The 19,104-nt window shown below is 42.9% G+C and overlaps 2 protein-coding genes across 3 annotated transcripts; both read right to left on the bottom strand.

Moving 5' to 3' along the window:
- Positions 1-12: 12 nt before the first annotated feature.
- cant1b (calcium activated nucleotidase 1b) lies at positions 13-6,970 on the bottom strand. 2 transcript variants are annotated; one of them, XM_056279623.1, is made up of 5 exons: positions 6,801-6,970; positions 1,344-1,943; positions 1,029-1,169; positions 547-750; positions 13-383 (listed from the first exon to the last, which is right to left on the bottom strand). In XM_056279623.1, the coding sequence occupies exons 2-5, from the start codon at positions 1,882-1,884 to the stop codon at positions 13-15; spliced, it is 1,257 nt and encodes a 418-aa protein (XP_056135598.1). In that variant the 5' UTR covers positions 1,885-1,943; positions 6,801-6,970. The 2 variants fall into 2 exon arrangements, with proteins under 2 accessions (XP_056135598.1, XP_056135599.1); XM_056279624.1 differs by having other exon boundaries at positions 1,344-1,727.
- A 322-nt stretch (positions 6,971-7,292) lies between these two features.
- afmid (arylformamidase) lies at positions 7,293-12,367 on the bottom strand. Its single transcript, XM_056280756.1, has 10 exons — positions 12,243-12,367; positions 11,902-12,006; positions 11,299-11,347; positions 10,913-10,998; positions 10,701-10,773; positions 10,287-10,384; positions 9,640-9,718; positions 9,228-9,363; positions 8,664-8,768; positions 7,293-8,168 (listed from the first exon to the last, which is right to left on the bottom strand). The coding sequence occupies exons 1-10, from the start codon at positions 12,289-12,291 to the stop codon at positions 8,139-8,141; spliced, it is 810 nt and encodes a 269-aa protein (XP_056136731.1). The 5' UTR covers positions 12,292-12,367; the 3' UTR covers positions 7,293-8,138.
- Positions 12,368-19,104: the final 6,737 nt, after the last annotated feature.

Raw genomic sequence — 19,104 nt, 5'->3', positions numbered from 1 at the left:
TTTTATCAATTATCAAATAAACTCCAATCCTTCATATTTCACATCCCCAATCTTTGTCTCAGGCAAAAGAACTCGGCCATCCAGAGTAAAAGCCATGATGTAGGTGGCAATCTTGCCAGCATCTTCCTCTGACTTGAGCGCCAGAACAACCTGGTCATCCGTGTCGGGGATGAATTTGAATGAGGAGAACCCATGCGTGGGGTTGAGTGAGCCAACATGCTTTAAAGTTATGTGACTGAAATCTGACGGGCAGGAGAGAAGCAGGTTGGTGGCACGCCGCTCGTCCGCTGTCTCTTCATAGCGCTCGTGACTGGCACGGCGAGGTAGGAAGAACCAGCACTGGAGGCGCTCACTCCAAGCTGCTGACTCATGGATGAGGTAGCCTGCAAGGAGGGAGTGAAGGAGGGGAGGAAAACAATATAGAAGATATGAGATGGAAGATAAGTATAGATATGTAAACCAATAAAGATTAAATGTGTCATAACAAATTGCATCACTATGCAAAGGCAACTTAAGAACCCCGCAAACAATTGCCTTGTTCCTCACCTGGTGGTTGGATCCCCGCTGCACTGCGTAAGGCATTATAGCGTGGCACCCAGTTTTCATGTTCCACGTCCCCTAGGTGGCCAACAACTTTCACCCACTCAGGGTTATTATTGACAACTTCCCCTGCGGTCGTGGTCCACTCCTTCCCCAGGCCACCAACATAGAGGTGCTCATCTTTCACAGCCAACCACTCTGCCTTGAACCCTACACAGACATGATAACTCCATGGGACAGATGCATATCAGAATTGCTAAAATTTGGTAAAGGTATTGAAAGAGCACAAAGAAAAAACTGGAAATTATTTTCATTTCTCAAAACATGCTTTGTGTGTAAAATTCAAAAATATAGAAAAGAAATTTTTTAACAAATGCAAAAAAATGTCAACTCGGGTACCTCAGTGCCATACACAGATGTGAAACGTTTGTCAAACTTTTCTCAGGAACACAGAGTAGACAGTGGAAAACTAGTAGGTTAAAACAGACCTTTAGAGACCAAACCGTCTCCGTCGGGCAGTATGACCCAAGGGATAGCCTGGTTGCCCTCTATCCTGTAGACCACACCCGTACGGTCATCAACACTGTACAGGTGACCATTGAATACAATCAGCTCAGACAGCTCCATACCTGAGGCAAAGGTGGTAATTTCAAATCAATCAATCAAACAAGATCAATCATGGAAGAAACCAAAAGATAAAACATGGAGGACACGCTCACCGTCTTATTTAACATTCTCTTTACAGCAAATGGCAAACTATGAGGAATCCATGCGCATCCTTAATCTAGTGCATATGACCCTACCCCGGCCCTTCTCAGCCAGATGACTCTCCAGTGTGACCGTCTCCGCATCCCACTCCACCTCCACTCTATCTGCGCTCTCAGACACGGTCAGGTGACCCCTCCTCATGTAGCTAAACCACGTCTGCTCCTTTGAGCTACGTGATGCAGTGTCCAGGTCTGCAATCACACCGATACGGTACCGGATGCCATGTGTCGACTTCTCTGGCAGGCTCAATGGGTATGTGTCGTTGTAGTGTCTTTGGCTTTTCTGCAGGCTGCCGCGGCTTCCATCTGCAACAGTTCTTTCATTGGCATTACTGATCATGTAATTTCCTTCCCGGTGCATTTGCCAATCATGTACCCTGCTGCTGTAGTAACCTCTGGTAGTGTCGTCTCCGTCCCCAACTGAACAATGTAAATACAACAACAGCACAATTGCAAGTGTCATCGCTACAGCAATAGCCCGCCATTTTGGGTGGAAACGTGGGTCAGAGGCGGTGGCTCCTGTTATAGATGCCAGGGCCGGGGGGAGGCCTCGAACAGCAAGACGAAAGGGGGTCATGGAACTACCACCTTCATCCCAACTTTCAGGCTTGTATCTGGATTGGCAGCTGTCATAGCCTGGAATCAGACAAACCCGAGAGGGGAAGACAGTGAGGATAGTGGCATGGTGCAGGTGCTAATCTGCAATGTGAAATAAGGGAATTAAAAAATGACAAAGAAAGTAAGGTGTACACATGAAATCTGAAGAAAAAAAGTTACATTTACTCAAGTTACAGTTACATTTACTTACGTTACATTTACTCATGTGGCAGATGATTTCATCCAAAGTGAATTACGAGAGTCAGCACTTAGCAGGAAATACTGAGTATTACCAACCGGCATCATGGGGCGCTACACAGAAATCATAGCGAAAAGCGCATGTCATGCCAAGTGCATGTAGTGTAGTTGCCCCTAGGAGAATGTTGGGGGGGCAGTTTTCTATTGTTCATTGTTTCTTCCTATCACACTATTGTGTAGTGTTGACCACGGCCTCTGAATAGACTTACTATGTAGGCAGTGGGCACCTCCTACCACCTATGGCTGAAAAGCCTATGTGAATACTCCATGCATTGCAAACATACAGGGCAATTTTTTTTTTTGCACAGACTATCCTTCTGTGCCCCAAAACCATTTCCATTTGACATCAACTTGAATATGTCTGGGGTACATATCGTACATGGTTTTGTGTATTGGCCTGTAAGGAATCTTATTGTTCCATTCAAACATGATGACTGCCTCAGGTTTCAATAACAGCCAAACTACCAAAGAACATCAACATTATAACGGCACTGAATTATGATAAATATATCAATTTTTTGTGGGTAATGGAAAATGGTTTCAGCTCTAGTTCTCCACTTTGAGATTCATATAGTGTGGGTGACCTTCCTAAAGTTAAAAACAAGGCATTGATCTAGTGTTGTATTTTGGAAGACCTTTGCTCACAAAACCAAGAAGCAGTGTGTGGTCTTTTAACTTTCTTTGTTTCATAGTTTGACACATGATTGTTCCTCAAAGTGCTCCAGTTTCCATGTATACACGCTTTTTCGATTTGTCCTTTTGCCTTTTATTAAGTCTTTCATTCATGACTGCTTTGTCATTTCTGACAACTCTGGCTACACATCTCTTTCACTCTGCATGTATATAAGCGCTCTGTTCTTTTTTCTAGGGCTCCAGTATAGTCAATAAGCTACTCATTAAGTGTTTCATCCCTAAATCTGTAACCACATTGTGTACCTTGCACATACTGCACCTATTTCACATCTAACCATCCTGGGGGAGGCACCCTCCATTTGATGCACTTCCTGAGGTTTCTCACAAGGATTTTTCTGTGGAGTTTTTCCCCAATCCGAATCAAGGGTCTAACGGTTGAGGGTGTCAACCATTGTCGTTTTTTGCATCTATTCGTTTTTTACAGTGTGAATGTAAAGTCCTCTGAGACTGTCAGCGGTGGTTTTTTTTAGCCTATTCAAATAAACCTGTCTACCTGTGGACACTGTTCATACCTTTGTGATTATATTTTCTGGAACCTCTTGATTCTTACATTGGGTAACTTTTTACAATGCCTTTCTATTCCCTTTTGCTGTATGTGGTTTCTGAGACAGCTTTTTTACTAGTTTCCCCTACCTGTAAAATTTGTTTTGTTTCATGAATTTTAAATTGAACTTCAATAGTTGCACATACAAGGTAACCAATATAAGATGATATCAAAAGTTAAAAAAAAATATCTGTTGCCATCATTCCTTACAACAAACCAGAGGTCCATCAAGCTCCCATTCACTGTCCATAACATGACTTCTACATCTCTCTTCAAACTTTAGGAGAAACTTGCTCATGGTCACAGAATGTTTCAGGGTGGATTTAACTTCAAGTTAAGATAAAACCTTATTTGTTGTGTGCCATTTTCTATTTTCATCGTGGCTACAGCTGTCTTCCATACAGACAGCCTAATTTGTTGAGTAAAAAGATAGGTTGTTAGGACATACCAGCCCAAAATGTGCTCAGCACACTGAAACTGGAGCGGTGCCCTTGTTAGCATGAAAACGGGAATGGCCAGGTAAACCGTGGCTCCTCTTGCAAATGCATTGTTATCAGAGAAAACTAGCAAACGCTAAGGGCGTCACTGCATTGCTCGTGGCTTTGTTACCTCTCACCCAACTCTGCTGTGTCCTATGACGTTTGGGAACTCCGGTTCAGGCAAGCTGGGATACTGTTCAAATCATTGGGCAAAATGCAATGTAAATATTCCTTTTAAGCTCTTTTACTTGAATCCATTGAAAAAAGAAATTACGTTTGTGCTGTCCACCTTTGGTGTAAATTGCACTGGTGAAGCTACAATCCTGAAGATAGTCATTTTTGTTTGACTTATGCTACTGGTGGCTATGGCGATACTGGTAATAGTATTCATGTTTGACCACTCTAAATCCCTGAGATCCGTCCATTCAAAATGAAAAAGAGTTATGAGTACTGCTGGACCAACACCTTTCCCACCATCAACTAGAAGAATATGGTTGAACCTGAACTTCAGCTGCTGATATTAAAGTATATCTGTTGGTAAAGACCTTTTACGACTAGTCTATATCTGGTTTGTTCACCACAACTTTGCTTCTTCTTCAAACTCATCGCTACTTGTCTGATTCTTCCATATATGGCTGCTATGTTGAAGCGGTAACTAAGCTATGTACCATATATGCTTCCCAGGAAAGTCCTACCCAACAGTAACGTATAATGAGCAACTACAATAGCATTCATGGTTTGGATATTACGAGATTGGTTAATGTTTCAAATACACCAGTGTCAAATCAAGGCAATTTATTTGCATGTAAACTTTCAGAACTGTATTAACATAAAGATCTTCAGGATAATAGTTTCTAACAACAGACCTAAATTGTAGAAAATGGCTTTCTTGAAGTGCTGTGAACAGTGATGGGCTAAAGTATGAAACTATAAAAGGTATAGAGGACAGACACAATTGACTGAGGATCTTGACTAGTTGATCAAAGTTTGCCTTGTGTCTCTCTCAGTGAACAGAACACAATGAATAGTGAAAATAAACACTATTACATGAACCTTATACCGAATAAGTGTCAACAGTATGAACTTTTTAAAAAAGTTTGTGCATGTTATCTGTTGCGTAAAGAAAACAACGCTTAATACTGAATGTTATGGACGACGTTCTTTGCAACAGCCTGAAAGACCTATTGGATAATAATGTTTAATGAGTGAGCTCTGTTTCCCAGTACTGAACTGCAACACATCCCAAAGCACACACAGCTGTTTACTATTACTTGAACCCACTGCCTCTTCAGCAGGTCTTAGCATAGGTTCAGCACAATCACACAAACAAGGTTGATGCAAACAACCATACGCGCAGAGGTTGTGTTCTCTGTGGTTCAAACAACTGCAGTAGTAGCAAATCAGGTCCCAAATGTCATTGATCTCAAAACACATCCTGTTTTTATCTGCATTGAAAATGCAAAGTCAACACACTATGTACTCAATAAAGGACTGTTCACCATTTCTTCGCCTCCTCTCCATTGAGCTCTCCATCTCTGGCCCGTCTTTCTTTTTTGCAAGTATTGTCTGGTAAAAATCCCAATTCCATCAGCGCCCCCCCCCCCTGCTTTTCTGTCCCAAGAGAGAAGACGGATCTTTCCCACAGGAAAAGACTGATCTGTATCTCCTCCTTTCACCTGCCCACTTTCCCCCTACTTCTCGCTTTTGTTGCTCCTCCTTTACAGCCTAGAGGAAAGTTACAAAGCCACCGGGAACCATGACTCAGGGAAAATCTCATGTCAGTCATATCTGAACATTACTGCAATTGCTGTAACCAATTAAAAAGTGAAGGTAGAAAATGTCATTTAAAAACTATTTCAAAATAGTTATGACACCAACAAGCAGGAAAGTACAGCAGGCAACAAGTGGGGGACATGAAGACCTGCCACCTGAGTCCACTATACAGTGACAGGCATCGGGGAACATGAGAGCAAGGCCTACTGAGCTGGTTTAAAAGGCATGTTCCTCCCTTTGTGGAGGAAACTATAAGGAAAGCAGGCCAACCCCACACCAGAATTTGTGCCATTTACCTTCAGATGTGAGTGCAGTGAGTGTATTTGCATCCCTCACTTTTTCCTGCAAGTGTCACAAAACTTTGTAGGAAGTAGGTTAAAACAGCAAGACTTAGCCTTGAACTAGCTTTTTAGGTTGGTCAAACTTAGCCAATTTGACAGAACACGACAAGAGAACAGGGGCAGCTGGTCAAGTTACCACGGCCATCTCAAACATGGCCATGTTCAGTGTGTTAGCCACTGTAAACCGAGAAGAGTATTCCTACTGTAACCTACACCGAAAAAGTAAGCAAGGGGATGGGGAAAAAGGTACATTTCGGTGTTGTTCAGGCCATTTCTCCTACCTTGTCGAAATGTCCTACCATAACCGTTAAATCCACAGTCCGCGCGTGCGCAATGACGCTCGGAAGGACCGCTCCATAGGTAGAGCGAACGCCGGTGTTATGTCGATAAGTGCTACCTATCCAGATGTGCTACTTAGCGGTTCAGCTCATGGTTAGACTGAGCGAGCCATTGATTCGTGCCACGGCAGCATTTTTCGACAAGGCAGCATAAATCGTCAGAACACCGGCTCAAGTCAACTTCTTGAAAAAGATGCTAATCGAACTTATAACCAACGCATTGCTTTGAATAACAATAAAGTGGAAATATAAAGTTACGCTGCCCTTAGTCGGAAGTGGTGTTAGAAGCGTGGTAGATGGATGCGATCGACCGTTGCTGTACACGTTTGATTCGTGTTAGCGGTCTCCGCAGTGTTTTAACAGCTGGCTAACAACTAAGTTAGCTTGCTGGCGTTAACCCCAGGCTATAAACTCATGATTCAGGGCTGCGCTCGTACAACCGAGAGAGGATTTAAACAAGTTGTGTTTACCTAGTGACGAGTTGTCATTAAGTTCTCTCGCCCCCACCTCCAGAAGATGATGGGTAGTTTTCTAGACGATTCTCTTTTAACTACAGTCCATCGCTTGCAGAGCGTTGAGGCAGCCGGCACTTCCTGATGACACCGCTGAAACGCGAACCACTATCCACAGTGAGCTGCCCCAAGTCACCGTTTATAAAAGGCTCAACTTGCTGCACTGTCAGTTTTTTGTTTTTTTGTTTTCACATGACATTCAAGAGACTGATACCGTCCCACACAAATCATTTGCTATTTCTGAGACATTCGTACTTATTTGGTGATGAAATCGTGTTGCAGAATGACTTTGTTGGATGCGAGACCCCTACTGGGCCTCAGTGAACGCCGCATCTTGTGTGGGAGGATATTATAATCACATAGGGGCCACACAAAGTTCTGTTGTCATGAAAACATGCATTTTTTATGAGACTATACACTTTGCGGGAAAAAGCGACGACGCCGGGCACAAATATAAACATTTATTGGGTAATTAGTTTTTTGATAATCCTTTTCAGTAAAAGCATTAATGTAAACGGTAATGTCAGAGTGCTACAACACGAACAGCAAGTCCCTTTGTAAGGTGCATCAGTATTTAGTCACACTCATTCTTTAAAAATATATTTGAATATTGACAGTCTTCTATTTCGTTTAAGTGAAAGCAAAATAGTTCAGGTTTGATCAACCTTCACCATGTGTGCATGACAATTTCACGTGTCAAAAGTAACAACTGTTCAGATTCACCAAGTGAGACAAATGCATTGTGAAGGTCACAAAAGGCTACATTCGTTATGGACAAGCTCCTATTACTGTATATTTATGGCAGGAAGGATTGTCATGCTAAACGATAAAACAACATATTGACAACATCCCATGTAACCTAACAAAAGAACTCAGCAGCAGTGAATAAACTTAGTGAAAGTTATTTCTGTGACAGTACTATTATGAATTCTTAGGGATTAAATAATTGCAATCAAATTAGCAAATTTCAATATAACTAAGTGATAGTAACTAATAGTTATCATCCCTTGTATGATGGTCTCCCTTAAGGGGTAAGTATGGGTTGAAATATTAGAAGGTGGTTAACAGCAGTAATGACAGAAAACAGAGGTATAGAGTATGTCCAGCAGTGGGCTGGATTTGGGGGGGGGGTCAAAATGACTCAATCACTTGCTTCCTTAGTCTTGCGTCAACTGGCTGAACATTGTCTACAAAACTGAAAAGGATGCATTTTATTCAGTGGTCACTCAAAATCAACAGTGTAGCTTAATTCTGTTCTGGTGTCCTGTTTGATACACGATGAATAAAACAGTCTTCTTAGTTCTTTCCCATCATCTTCAAGAGAAGCTGTAGAGGATAGCGTCAAAACACAATTCAGTTTTCTTCATTTAAGTGCCTACCATCAACTGGAAGACTAGCAAAAAGTTAACGGGTTAATGGATGAAATTATAAGCTCAGAGTGTATATTTGAGTTTTTGTGATAAACTTCTGGTGGTACAGATAACCAGCTGATGTTAAAGGTGAAGACCGCTGAATACTAGCTTTGCCTCTCCCATGGCATAGATGAACATGATGAACTGCATTGATGAACATGCACTACTTCGTTCTCTGGGTGAAAGAAGAGTTTATCTCGACCCCATGTGTTTGTAACCCACAACGTGCAACTCCAAATAGAATGAACTGGACATGATGGGGGAAAAGTGACAAATCACACTAACAGTATCCATTGCAATTGTCTGGGAATCAAAAGTAAATTCTCTGAATTAACAAAGACAAATGTGGATTTTTAAAGAGTGTGTGGCATTCCCTATAAAACTGAAATTGTTATGTGTGTGTGTCCACCTGTGTGAGGCGATAGTCCCCATCCACCAGTCGTTCAATGATATTGAAGTGGTCCGTGTTAGGTACATCCTCCATTGTCACATTCACTCCTGATGTCTTCAAAGCCTTGAAAGAAAGGGAAAACAAATGTACATATGAAAATTTTAAAAAATCTACATATTCTGAAAGAGAAAAGGTGTAATCAAAATAAAAATGGATTTTTAGCTAAGCTTTAATCACCTTTATTTTAGTATTATCACACCTTTTTTTTCACTCAGAAGTGATTTTCAGAAATTGTTCTCGACCCCTACTATTTGTGTCTCCACCTATTTAACAACCAAACTGCTAGAAATCACCCTGTCTGGTCCTGCAGGAGTCTTATTTTCCCTTTTTCACTTGTACAATAGAAGTTCCCTTGGTTAACAACAGGAGTTATCTGTCTTACACACATTCGAGATTGAATTATCAAGGGCATTACCAACAAAAAGCGACCGGCAAGAGTGTGATGTCTGCTGGAACACAATGTTATCAGTGTTAGCCTTCATACTCTGACAAAACAGGCTTTTCAGTTTTGTGGAGACTGACTTTATGGTATTCTTCTGACTGCTTCCTGAACTCCGGTGAGTCATTCTGTGCAACGGCAACAACTATGTGGCAGTCGGATGAGGAGAGTTTTAACTGAGGGACCAACTTGCTGGGGCTGTTCCTCAGTGCCACGTCCCTGTGAACAGGAGAGAGGAGGTGAGAGGGAGCAGCAGCCAGCTGGCACGTCCATGCTAGAAAAGGATTATTGCTTAGACAGGCACATAACCTCTGCATGTAACTTATCTTTTGTGCAAGTAGTGCAAGCGAGCACTACTCGCGCACCCACAGGTATAAAACACTCGCATATATCAAGGTTTCTGCAGAAAACTGAGCACAGGTTCCTAAAGATCGCTGCCCCCCCCCCCCGTAAGTCACAGAGTGAAATTGAGCGAGAGGTAGCCCTTTTACATACTCAGTCATCTTCAGAGGCTCATTGACGTACGTAGACAGGATGGGCAGGAGGTCATATATACCACTGACCAAGAATGCACCTTGGAGAAAGTGGACGGGATTGAACATAGGTCAAGGAAGAAAAAGAAAAATGAGTAACTCAGAGGATATTAGGGAAGAGGCAGGACAATCGAAAAAAGAAAAATTAGCTAAGTGTTATTTGTGCTTCAATCAGATTAATTTTTCTCTGCTCTTTAGTTTGTTGTCAACATTTGCATTTACATTTATTCAAATTTATTCATTTAGCAGACGCTTTTGTCCAAAGCTAGAAACAATCAAAGCAAACATCGGCCACTGGAGCAACCTCAAACTTAAGTGCCTGAGCAACCCCCATTTCTAAATTTAACCAGATGCAGGTGCAAGATAGCTGTGAGGAATCAGAATAGAAATTAAAGAAATGAAAGTAAACGTTAAAAGTAAGAGTTGTATTAATACATTTTTTTCCACTAGATGATCTGTTAGGACACTATGACAACTACTCATATGTTGTTAGTGCAATATGTCAATACAACAAGTTAGAACTGATTGGGTCAACATCAGGTCAACGAATCATGAATAAAAGCATTGCAAGGTCTATTCCTTGCCTCATCTCACCAGGTAGTTACTCACCTTTGATCCGAGGCACGACATTGTACTGTGACCAGTCAGTGGAGAGAACCATAGCAGCCAGATGGGCCCCAGCAGAGTGACCACACAGGTACAGACCACTAACAAGTTTGGATTTTTGTCAGATGTATATACATTTTTAGTTAGTAGTAATAGCCAAAGTACTGCTAACAAGATAACATATAAGACCTGGCAGGTGTCCTTTAAAGATGCTATTTTAAGTCACTTTAAGCTAAACCGGGGTAGTCTTTATAGTTGTGCAGCATGAATTATCCTTAAAAACTAGGCTTGCACATGTATCTATGTGGTTCAGGAGCCTTTTACGACTAAAGAGATTCTATCGATCATGCATTGATTTCTTCAAGAGGGTGTTAATCAAAGGGAGAAAAATAACAACAACAAAAAAAGCAAGGGTACCTGATATGTGAATACTGCTGAATGACAGACACAACACTCCTGCGCACTTGGGAAACCATCAAATCCATGTTACCTGAGAAGGGGTTTAAAGTGTTAGCTACATGCGCGAGGGTGTTATTACCAGCTTATAAGTACTCGTGCAACCCTCTAAAGCTGATTCTTGTTTCTTGATATCACTGATCAAACAAACACAGAACTCATAAAGGCTTTACCTTTAGGAGCAATGTCATAGCCAACAGCCACCACCACTACACCTTTATGCACCAATGGGACAGCCATGAATCCAGACTCTTCCTTACTGTGGAGGCAAAGCAGCAACATAAAAAAATGTACACGTTTTGTCAAAGTATTTCTTTTCTTTTGGATCATTTTCCGCCTTTATTTGATAGCGATAGTAGAGAGAGGCAGGAAAGGCAGGGGAGAGAGAGGGGATGACATACAGCAAAGGGCCTGGGCGAGATCTGAACCCAGGCTGCTGCTTTAAGGACTTAGCCTTTTATGCAATATGCACACGCTCTACCAGGTGAGCCACGAGAGCGCCCCCTTGTCAAAATATTTCTGTGACACCAAAGACATCATACTGATCAGAAAATCATACCTGAGAAACTGCCAGTAACCTCCATGGAAATAGATAACCAGGGGAACATCTAGAGAGATGTAATTCATATACAGTTGACTACAGTATAAATTGTACCTTGGCTATTTTAAACAGTGCCACATTACATACTGTATCACACTGGGATTTCTTGCATACTGTTACGAATACATTTGTGCTACTCATAATGCTCTTACTGGTGCATTATGATTCTCAGCAGTGCAACGCTCAGTGTGTCAATACTTTATAGCAGCAAGCTACCATCAGTAAATTGTCCTGTCTCACAAATGTTCATTTACATTAATGTTGGTGCCAGTTTTTTTTATTTTGCACTCTGTAAAAAAAAAAGGCACTTGTCATTGCTGAAATCCCTTACACTTGATACGCCTAAAGTATGCAGATGGGTTTTCATCCCTGATTATTGCAGATATTTTGATATTCTTCAACATATCAACTACTCAGAATGCTGCAACTTGTCATTTGTGTTTATGTAATGGAAACCATCAAGTCAAATTCCTTGTGTGCAAAAACTTATTTGACCATCAGAGAACATGTAAACTTGATATCAGCACAACAGTGGTCCGGCTGACATCAGCATGTCCCTACCTAGAGAGGACGTGCTGGGGATGTAGACGTCCAGTTTCTCTCCCTCTCCCTCTCCGTACGGTATGTTAAGTAAAGTCTGAGCGAGACCACGGGCACGTTCTGTACCTGGATGAAGGATGCACACACACGCACACGCTTACGGAGTGCAAGGGCACTACCAGAACAGATAACCCTATGAATGATTCATTCACAACACAACTAAGCTGACCGGCCGGGGGCTACTTCCGTTATCGCGGACTGTATGCTGATTCAAACAGTGCTGGCCTCTTGCCACTTCACTCGTATCACTGTACAATCACAGCGTCAATTTATATTAAAAACAAATATATTGTGTATCAGACCTTCTTTGAGCGCCGCAACGTGGGCTTTGATCACGTCGTCCGCAGACATCCTGTGCGACCACTGACTCGGGGAATACTGTCTCTCAAGCACCTACCCACCGGCAAAGTGTGTCAGCTGGGCGGCCATTTACAAAATGCTACTGACAAGTTGATAACACAACAGCGCCCTCCCCTGTCTGACAAATATAGTCCATGGGCCAGACGATATTTCGGTACACTCAAGGTGGCAAAACTTACTTATAATTTTTGAAAGGATCCATGTCTGTAGATGATATTTTGGTATGATATCCATTCCTGAGTGGCAGCTGTATCACAGTTATCAGCTCATGAAGTTAACCACCCGCTAAACTAAATTGCATTTTAGACGCTGGTGCATATCCTGGTTTAGCCTCATGGTCAGGACATTTTTCAATGTTCTATATATTGTCTTTGGTATCATTTTAAAGGGGACCTTCTTAGCTTTCATTCAAGCCCTGTTGTGGATATTTCTCACAAATATAGAGGTCACTTGAGCTCTTCAACCTGTCAATAACACACATCTTTCTGCAATTTTCGCCTAAACTATATACTTTCTTTTAGCCCTGTGGAATCTAGGAATATCAGGGACACAAAACACAAAAACTGGAATACTCAGAGGACTGTAAAGATTCAGGAAATGTATAATATACCCATACTATTTCATTGTGTGAGGTGATTGTGAGCCTTAAATGAGAACTGGACCAAAGCCAGTTAGGTCACAAACTGGTCTCTATACATTTGTTTAAATACACAATCAAAATACATGATAAAAAGGAATACCATAGTGAGGTAATGAAATATTTTAATATTTTAAACAACATTGACATTTACACTACCGTTCAAAAGTTTGGGATCACCCAAACAATTTTGTGTTTTCCATGAAAAGTCGCACTTATTCACCACCATATGTTGTGAAATGAATAGAAAATAGAGTCAAGACATTGACAAGGTTAGAAATAATGATTTGTATTTGAAATAAGATTTTTTTTACATCAAACTTTGCTTTCGTCAAAGAATCCTCCATTTGCAGCAATTACAGCATTGCAGACCTTTGGCATTCTAGCTGTTAATTTGTTGAGGTAATCTGGAGAAATTGCACCCCACGCTTCCAGAAGCAGCTCCCACAAGTTGGATTGGTTGGATGGGCACTTCTTTGAGCAGATTGAGTTTCTGGAGCATCACATTTGTGGGGTCAATTAAACGCTCAAAATGGCCAGAAAAAGAGAACTTTCATCTGAAACTCGACAGTCTATTCTTGTTCTTAGAAATGAAGGCTATTCCATGCGAGAAATTGCTAAGAAATTGAAGATTTCCTACACCGGTGTGTACTACTCCCTTCAGAGGACAGCACAAACAGGCTCTAACCAGAGTATAAAAAGAAGTGGGAGGCCGCGTTGCACAACTGAGCAAGAAGATAAGTACATTAGAGTCTCTAGTTTGAGAAACAGACGCCTCACAGGTCCCCAACTGGCATCTTCATTAAATAGTACCTGTTAGAGCCTGTTTGTGCTGTCCTCTGAAGGGAGTAGTACACACCGGTGTAGGAAATCTTCAATTTCTTAGCAATTTCTCGCATGGAATAGCCTTCATTTCTAAGAACAAGAATAGACTGTCGAGTTTCAGATGAAAGTTCTCTTTTTCTGGCCATTTTGAGCGTTTAATTGACCCCACAAATGTGATGCTCCAGAAACTCAATCTGCTCAAAGAAGTGCCCATCCAACCAATCCAACTTGTGGGAGCTGCTTCTGGAAGCGTGGGGTGCAATTTCTCCAGATTACCTCAACAAATTAACAGCTAGAATGCCAAAGGTCTGCAATGCTGTAATTGCTGCAAATGGAGGATTCTTTGACGAAAGCAAAGTTTGATGTAAAAAAAATCTTATTTCAAATACAAATCATTATTTCTAACCTTGTCAATGTCTTGACTCTATTTTCTATTCATTTCACAACATATGGTGGTGAATAAGTGTGACTTCTCATGGAAAACACGAAATTGTTTGGGTGATCCCAAACTTTTGAACGGTAGTGTACATATACTTAGTCAATGATACATGTAATCCCATATCATTAGTGGGTATATGTAATGGTAATGGGTAGGGTAATGGGTATATGTGAATATGGTTACATTATTGTTATCAAGCTCTGGGTAACCAAGTCCAGAATCAAGATCCTGTGCATCAACAGACTACTACCACAGTAATACCATCAGAATAATCACACTGTCATTCATCAAACTGCTCGTTTCTCTCATCATCTGACTCCCCAAGTTCAAAGTCCAGTTCTGGACCATCCTGCTGTTTTTGGTTACTGCAGGTCTGTAACCTGCACATGTCTGTGCATGGAAGTCCATTTGACAGGCACATGCAGCTTGGCATTTTGCATGAATGCACACACTTGCATGTTAGCATTTCCAAGACCACATCTGGTGCAGGTGGGGAGCGCATCCAGTAAATGGCCAGCTTGCCTTCATCGTCTGTCCATCCATACTCAGTAGGGCTTGGCACCACAGGGTTAGCCTGCAGACAGCACTTCCATATTGCTGCCTGATAGTTGGCTCGTTGAACATGCATAAAGAGACAGTCTCTACATGGTGGCAGCTGGCTGGACTCAACCTCTCCCCTTTTGGTGCAGAAGAGCTGGTAACGCAGTTTGTTCACCTCAACAGTGCTGCTATTAGCAACATACATCCGACAGGTGAACTGCTCAATTTTCTGGAACAGCTCATCACTCACATTCCATGTCTGTCCCAGTTGACTAAAAGTCTCTTGGCAGGAAGTGTGCTTTCTCACTATCTTCAGGGCATTCAGCTTCCCTCGACCAGCGAATGCACTGACAGTGTCGCAGCCTGTGAAGGCATGTAAGCCAATTAGGCTGTCACAGATGCTGTCTCCAAGTGAACTTGCCAGTTTGGTGATGTCGACAAACCGTGTGCGGTTCTGAGTCCCACACTTCTGGTAGATGGGACAGGTGATGTCCTTCTGGAAGCCAAGACAAAGCACCATGACATCAGTGTCCTCAGCTGTGATGATAACTGACTTTGAGCCCGCATTTGCTGCATGCAATGCATGCAGGAGCAGACGGGTGTCAGCTTCTTCATGTGTGGAGTGCAGTTCTGCTGCTTCCTCACACCCATCTTCTGTCAACTTGTAGCAGGTTTCCTCACAGGTCATGTACAACACCTTGCCATGCAGCATAGCTCTGTATCGTGGGAGTTTCCACTCTTCCACCAGAAACTTGATGAGACTGGTCTTGTTGGAGGAACTGCACAGAAATTTTCTCCACTGCTGGACGTGGTGTTCCCCTGCAAGATTATTGTACTGGAGAGTGATGTCTCCACCCCGGTTCAGTCGTTCAGCATCTTTGATCAAAGTCTGGTGATAGACATCAAAAACAACATCAATCCTCCCACTCTGTGCTCCCTCATGGAGGACCTGGGTCAAGGCTGACTCTGCCACCTGTGCAAAGGTTTTGTTGTTGCCATTCATTTTTTGGACCAGCCTCATCCCATCAATGATGGAAGTAGATGGGATTGGGATGTCTTCTGCAGGAGATACATTCTTTTCAAGCTCTCTGGCAAGTGCAGCCGTGTTTGTTTTTCGTAAGGACCCATCAGCATTTGCCAGTGCCCATGGTAGTGGGCCCAATGGGTAGGCAAGGACATCCTTCAGATTCACCTTCCTGCTTTCAGCCACCAGGATCATGTGACTGAAAAGGTTTCTATCTGCCTTCAGAACCACATCCTGTGCTTTCTTTCCATGAGCTTGTTTTGTGCTGACATTGGAGAATGTTTTCAGACTTTGCTTGGTCATCTTGTCGTGGAATTTCACAGGTGGTGGGTCTGCATCTAACCTTGTTTGCTGGAATGCTTGGTAGGCCTCTTCTCCTTTCTCAAGAGCTCTCAAGAGATCTATGGTCACATCAGGTGGAGCCATGTTGCCAGTGGAGAGGCTAACCAAATCAATCTCATCAGGGGACATAGGATTGAGCCAGTTATTCTCCATAAGGTCCATGAGAGACTGGACATCTGCTTCATCTCTCTTGATCCTTGGACTCTGTAGATCTAGATGAGACCATTTGCACCTGCCTTGACCTGTCAGGTCTCTCAGCTGTCTGAGGTACATGCTTCTATACTCAGCTGTGAAATAATATTTGGTCACAGCTCCTGGCTTCAAGCTGAATCCCTTTGTCCCTCCAGCTGTTTGGGTGTCTTTGTTCACCGTTTCTTCTATAGCTTGGTCAACAGGGATTCGGCCAAAGGGATTGGTGGAGCCCAGTTGGACTGAGAAGCCTCCTTCCATGAATTCTGTGTACACATCTGGGTGTGTGATGGGCAGCTCAGAAATCTGGGCGTAGTAGTAGGGGAGGTAGCGTGCATAATTCATCCTGTCATAAGCAAAGCACCATGGGATCATTGCTCGAATGCTAGCCAAGTGTAGCATCCAGTCTCCCTCTCTGGATGCTCGGATGAGCCCCAACAAGATTTCAACCATGTCCAAATAGGACATCCAGAAGTTCGAGAGGCTGCCGTTTCCACCTCTAAGGAACTCACGGTAGACTTCAAATAGATCCATGATGCGTGTACAAGAGCTGTTCTCGAGGACCTCCTTCAACGCATGTTGTGAGACTTCTTTCCCAAGGCTGTCAATGGTCTTCAGTGTCTCATTCGGGTGAACCATGTCATTCCTGTGAGTTTCTTCCAACCAGGACAGGAAACCATTCAAGGTCAGTCGCATGAGAGCCTCATACAGGAGCTTGTGTAGTCGCACTGCCCTGTTGTACTTGCGGCCATCCATAACACCAGCAATTGAGCCTTCTGCAATCATGCCAGACTCAATGCAGAGGTCTTTGAGTCCAGCATCTTGGAAACGCTTTCCTATTATTGCCAGCAGTGTGCAGATGGTGTGGAATACCCCAAGCCTAACGATGATATCATGGAACTTGTCATGGTGTTTCCATGTGATCTCGACAGCCTTCGCATACAGGGCTTGGTCAAAGACACAGACAATCTTCCTCAGGCCTAAGCACTGCATGATGCTCAGTGACTGGTTAAGCACCTCGTTGACAGTAGACATTTGTGTCGCTGGAGCATTGATGGTAGGCAGATAGCCTATATTGTCGGGGATGACCGTCATCTCTCCTCGAGTCAGGATGTTGAAGCCTGTCCAGCTGCTGACTGACTGTTCTTCTTGTTGTGACATGCGTGCTAGGACCCAAAGAAGGTTTTTCTCTCTGGCAAGCTTAGTATTGGCTGCAGTATCGGCATCTGACTTTTTGCTTTGTGGTGGCCCTACCCGTTGTCCAGCATTGTAAGTTGGTAACATTGGTGGGGGTCCATCAATGCTTCTCTTCTTTGTTTTGGGAACAGTGGGCATGGGTTGGACAGGAAGTGGGTTGACTGGCTTTGCTTGCACAGCAATCCCATTGACTCTGTGAGATGTTCCCTCACCACTGACAGTTTCTTCAAGACGGTCGATATTGTCCCAGGCTAAAGTTGTGAATATGCCAGGATGGATGTTAGCTGGAAGGGCAATGCCACTCCCTGATGATGAGAGTTTCTGGAGATACAGGGCAGTGTTGATCTCTTCCATCTGTGAATAGGACACACTGTGACCAAGTCGGTTGAGGATGTTTATCAACTCTACATTTCCTGTCAACGATTTGACACTGAATGGCAGAACAATGTGCTTGGAAGGCTTGGTATTTCCACATGTCACTGCATATACTATGTCATGGCCAAATGACTGCAGAAGGCACTGCACTCTCTGGGATGCATGATCAGGATCATTTGAGCCTGTGAGTAGAGAGTACAGGAAGATAATGAGCGACTCTGGAATGGTAGGACATTCTGCTTCTGGTTTGACTTCAGGCGGCCAGGTTTGAGGAACATCTTGACTTTTAATGTCTACTCTCAATTTGATGGCTGCTTTGGCTATAACATCTTGTGCACTGACACTTTTTGGGGTCTGCAGCTCCCTTTTGAGAGACTGACTTTCTTTGGCAAGTTCCCTCATGGACAAGTTATCGGGATAGAGGAGGAATTTTCCTTTCTCACCAGGGAATATCTGCAAGGCTCCAGCAAACTCACTCTCCAGGTTTCGCCTTATGTGCTTCTTGGTTGATTCCTTGACTTGGGCAATGCCTTGGGAGTTCATTGAAGCTACCAGTCTAGAAGAGAGATCAGTCATTGTCATCACTTGAGGATTGCCAAAAAGCTCCATCTTGATGAAGAGGAACAGCTCATTGTATGCCTTATTCACAGCAGCTTCATACTGGGCTGCAGCATCATCATCTTCATTGCTGGCAACCTCTCCTTTGGAAACCTCTTCTTTGGTGTAAAGTCTATAGCATGACCTGTGGTAGTGCCCTTCAGCTGCTACAAGGTCTCTACTCACAATGGCAAGGATTCTGCTGTCCCTTTTCTTTGTGGCTGCACTCCTGATCTTTGCATCAGCTCGCAGTTCTCGACACTGCACCAGTACTTCTCTCGTATTCTGTCTCTTGGAATATTTGCTGTTTTTCTGACAAAATATGCACTCTGCATCATAAGTCCTAGATGTACTTGAAGCATGTCGAGCTACTCTCTTAGATTGTTTCTCTTCAGCAGAGACACAACTTTTCTTTTCTTTTGCAAGGAGGCCATCAAGAATTTGCTTCATAGTGAAGATACTGCGACACTTTCTGTGGTAGTAGATTGCTGGAATCTGTCCCTCAGGAATGTCTTTTGCCAGTTTCAAAACTGGTGCATGATTTCGTATCTGAGCTGCCCTGAGCAGAGTTCTCCATGAGTCGACACTTTGTAGTGAAACCAGCTTATCTGTATCATCAGAACAGTGGATAATGCACTC

This window comes from Lampris incognitus, chromosome 5 (genome assembly GCF_029633865.1).
Source record: "Lampris incognitus isolate fLamInc1 chromosome 5, fLamInc1.hap2, whole genome shotgun sequence".
Classification (NCBI taxonomy): Eukaryota; Metazoa; Chordata; class Actinopteri; order Lampriformes; family Lampridae; genus Lampris; species Lampris incognitus.
Note: the sequence above shows the minus strand (reverse complement) of the source record. Positions and strands in the feature narration are given on the sequence as shown.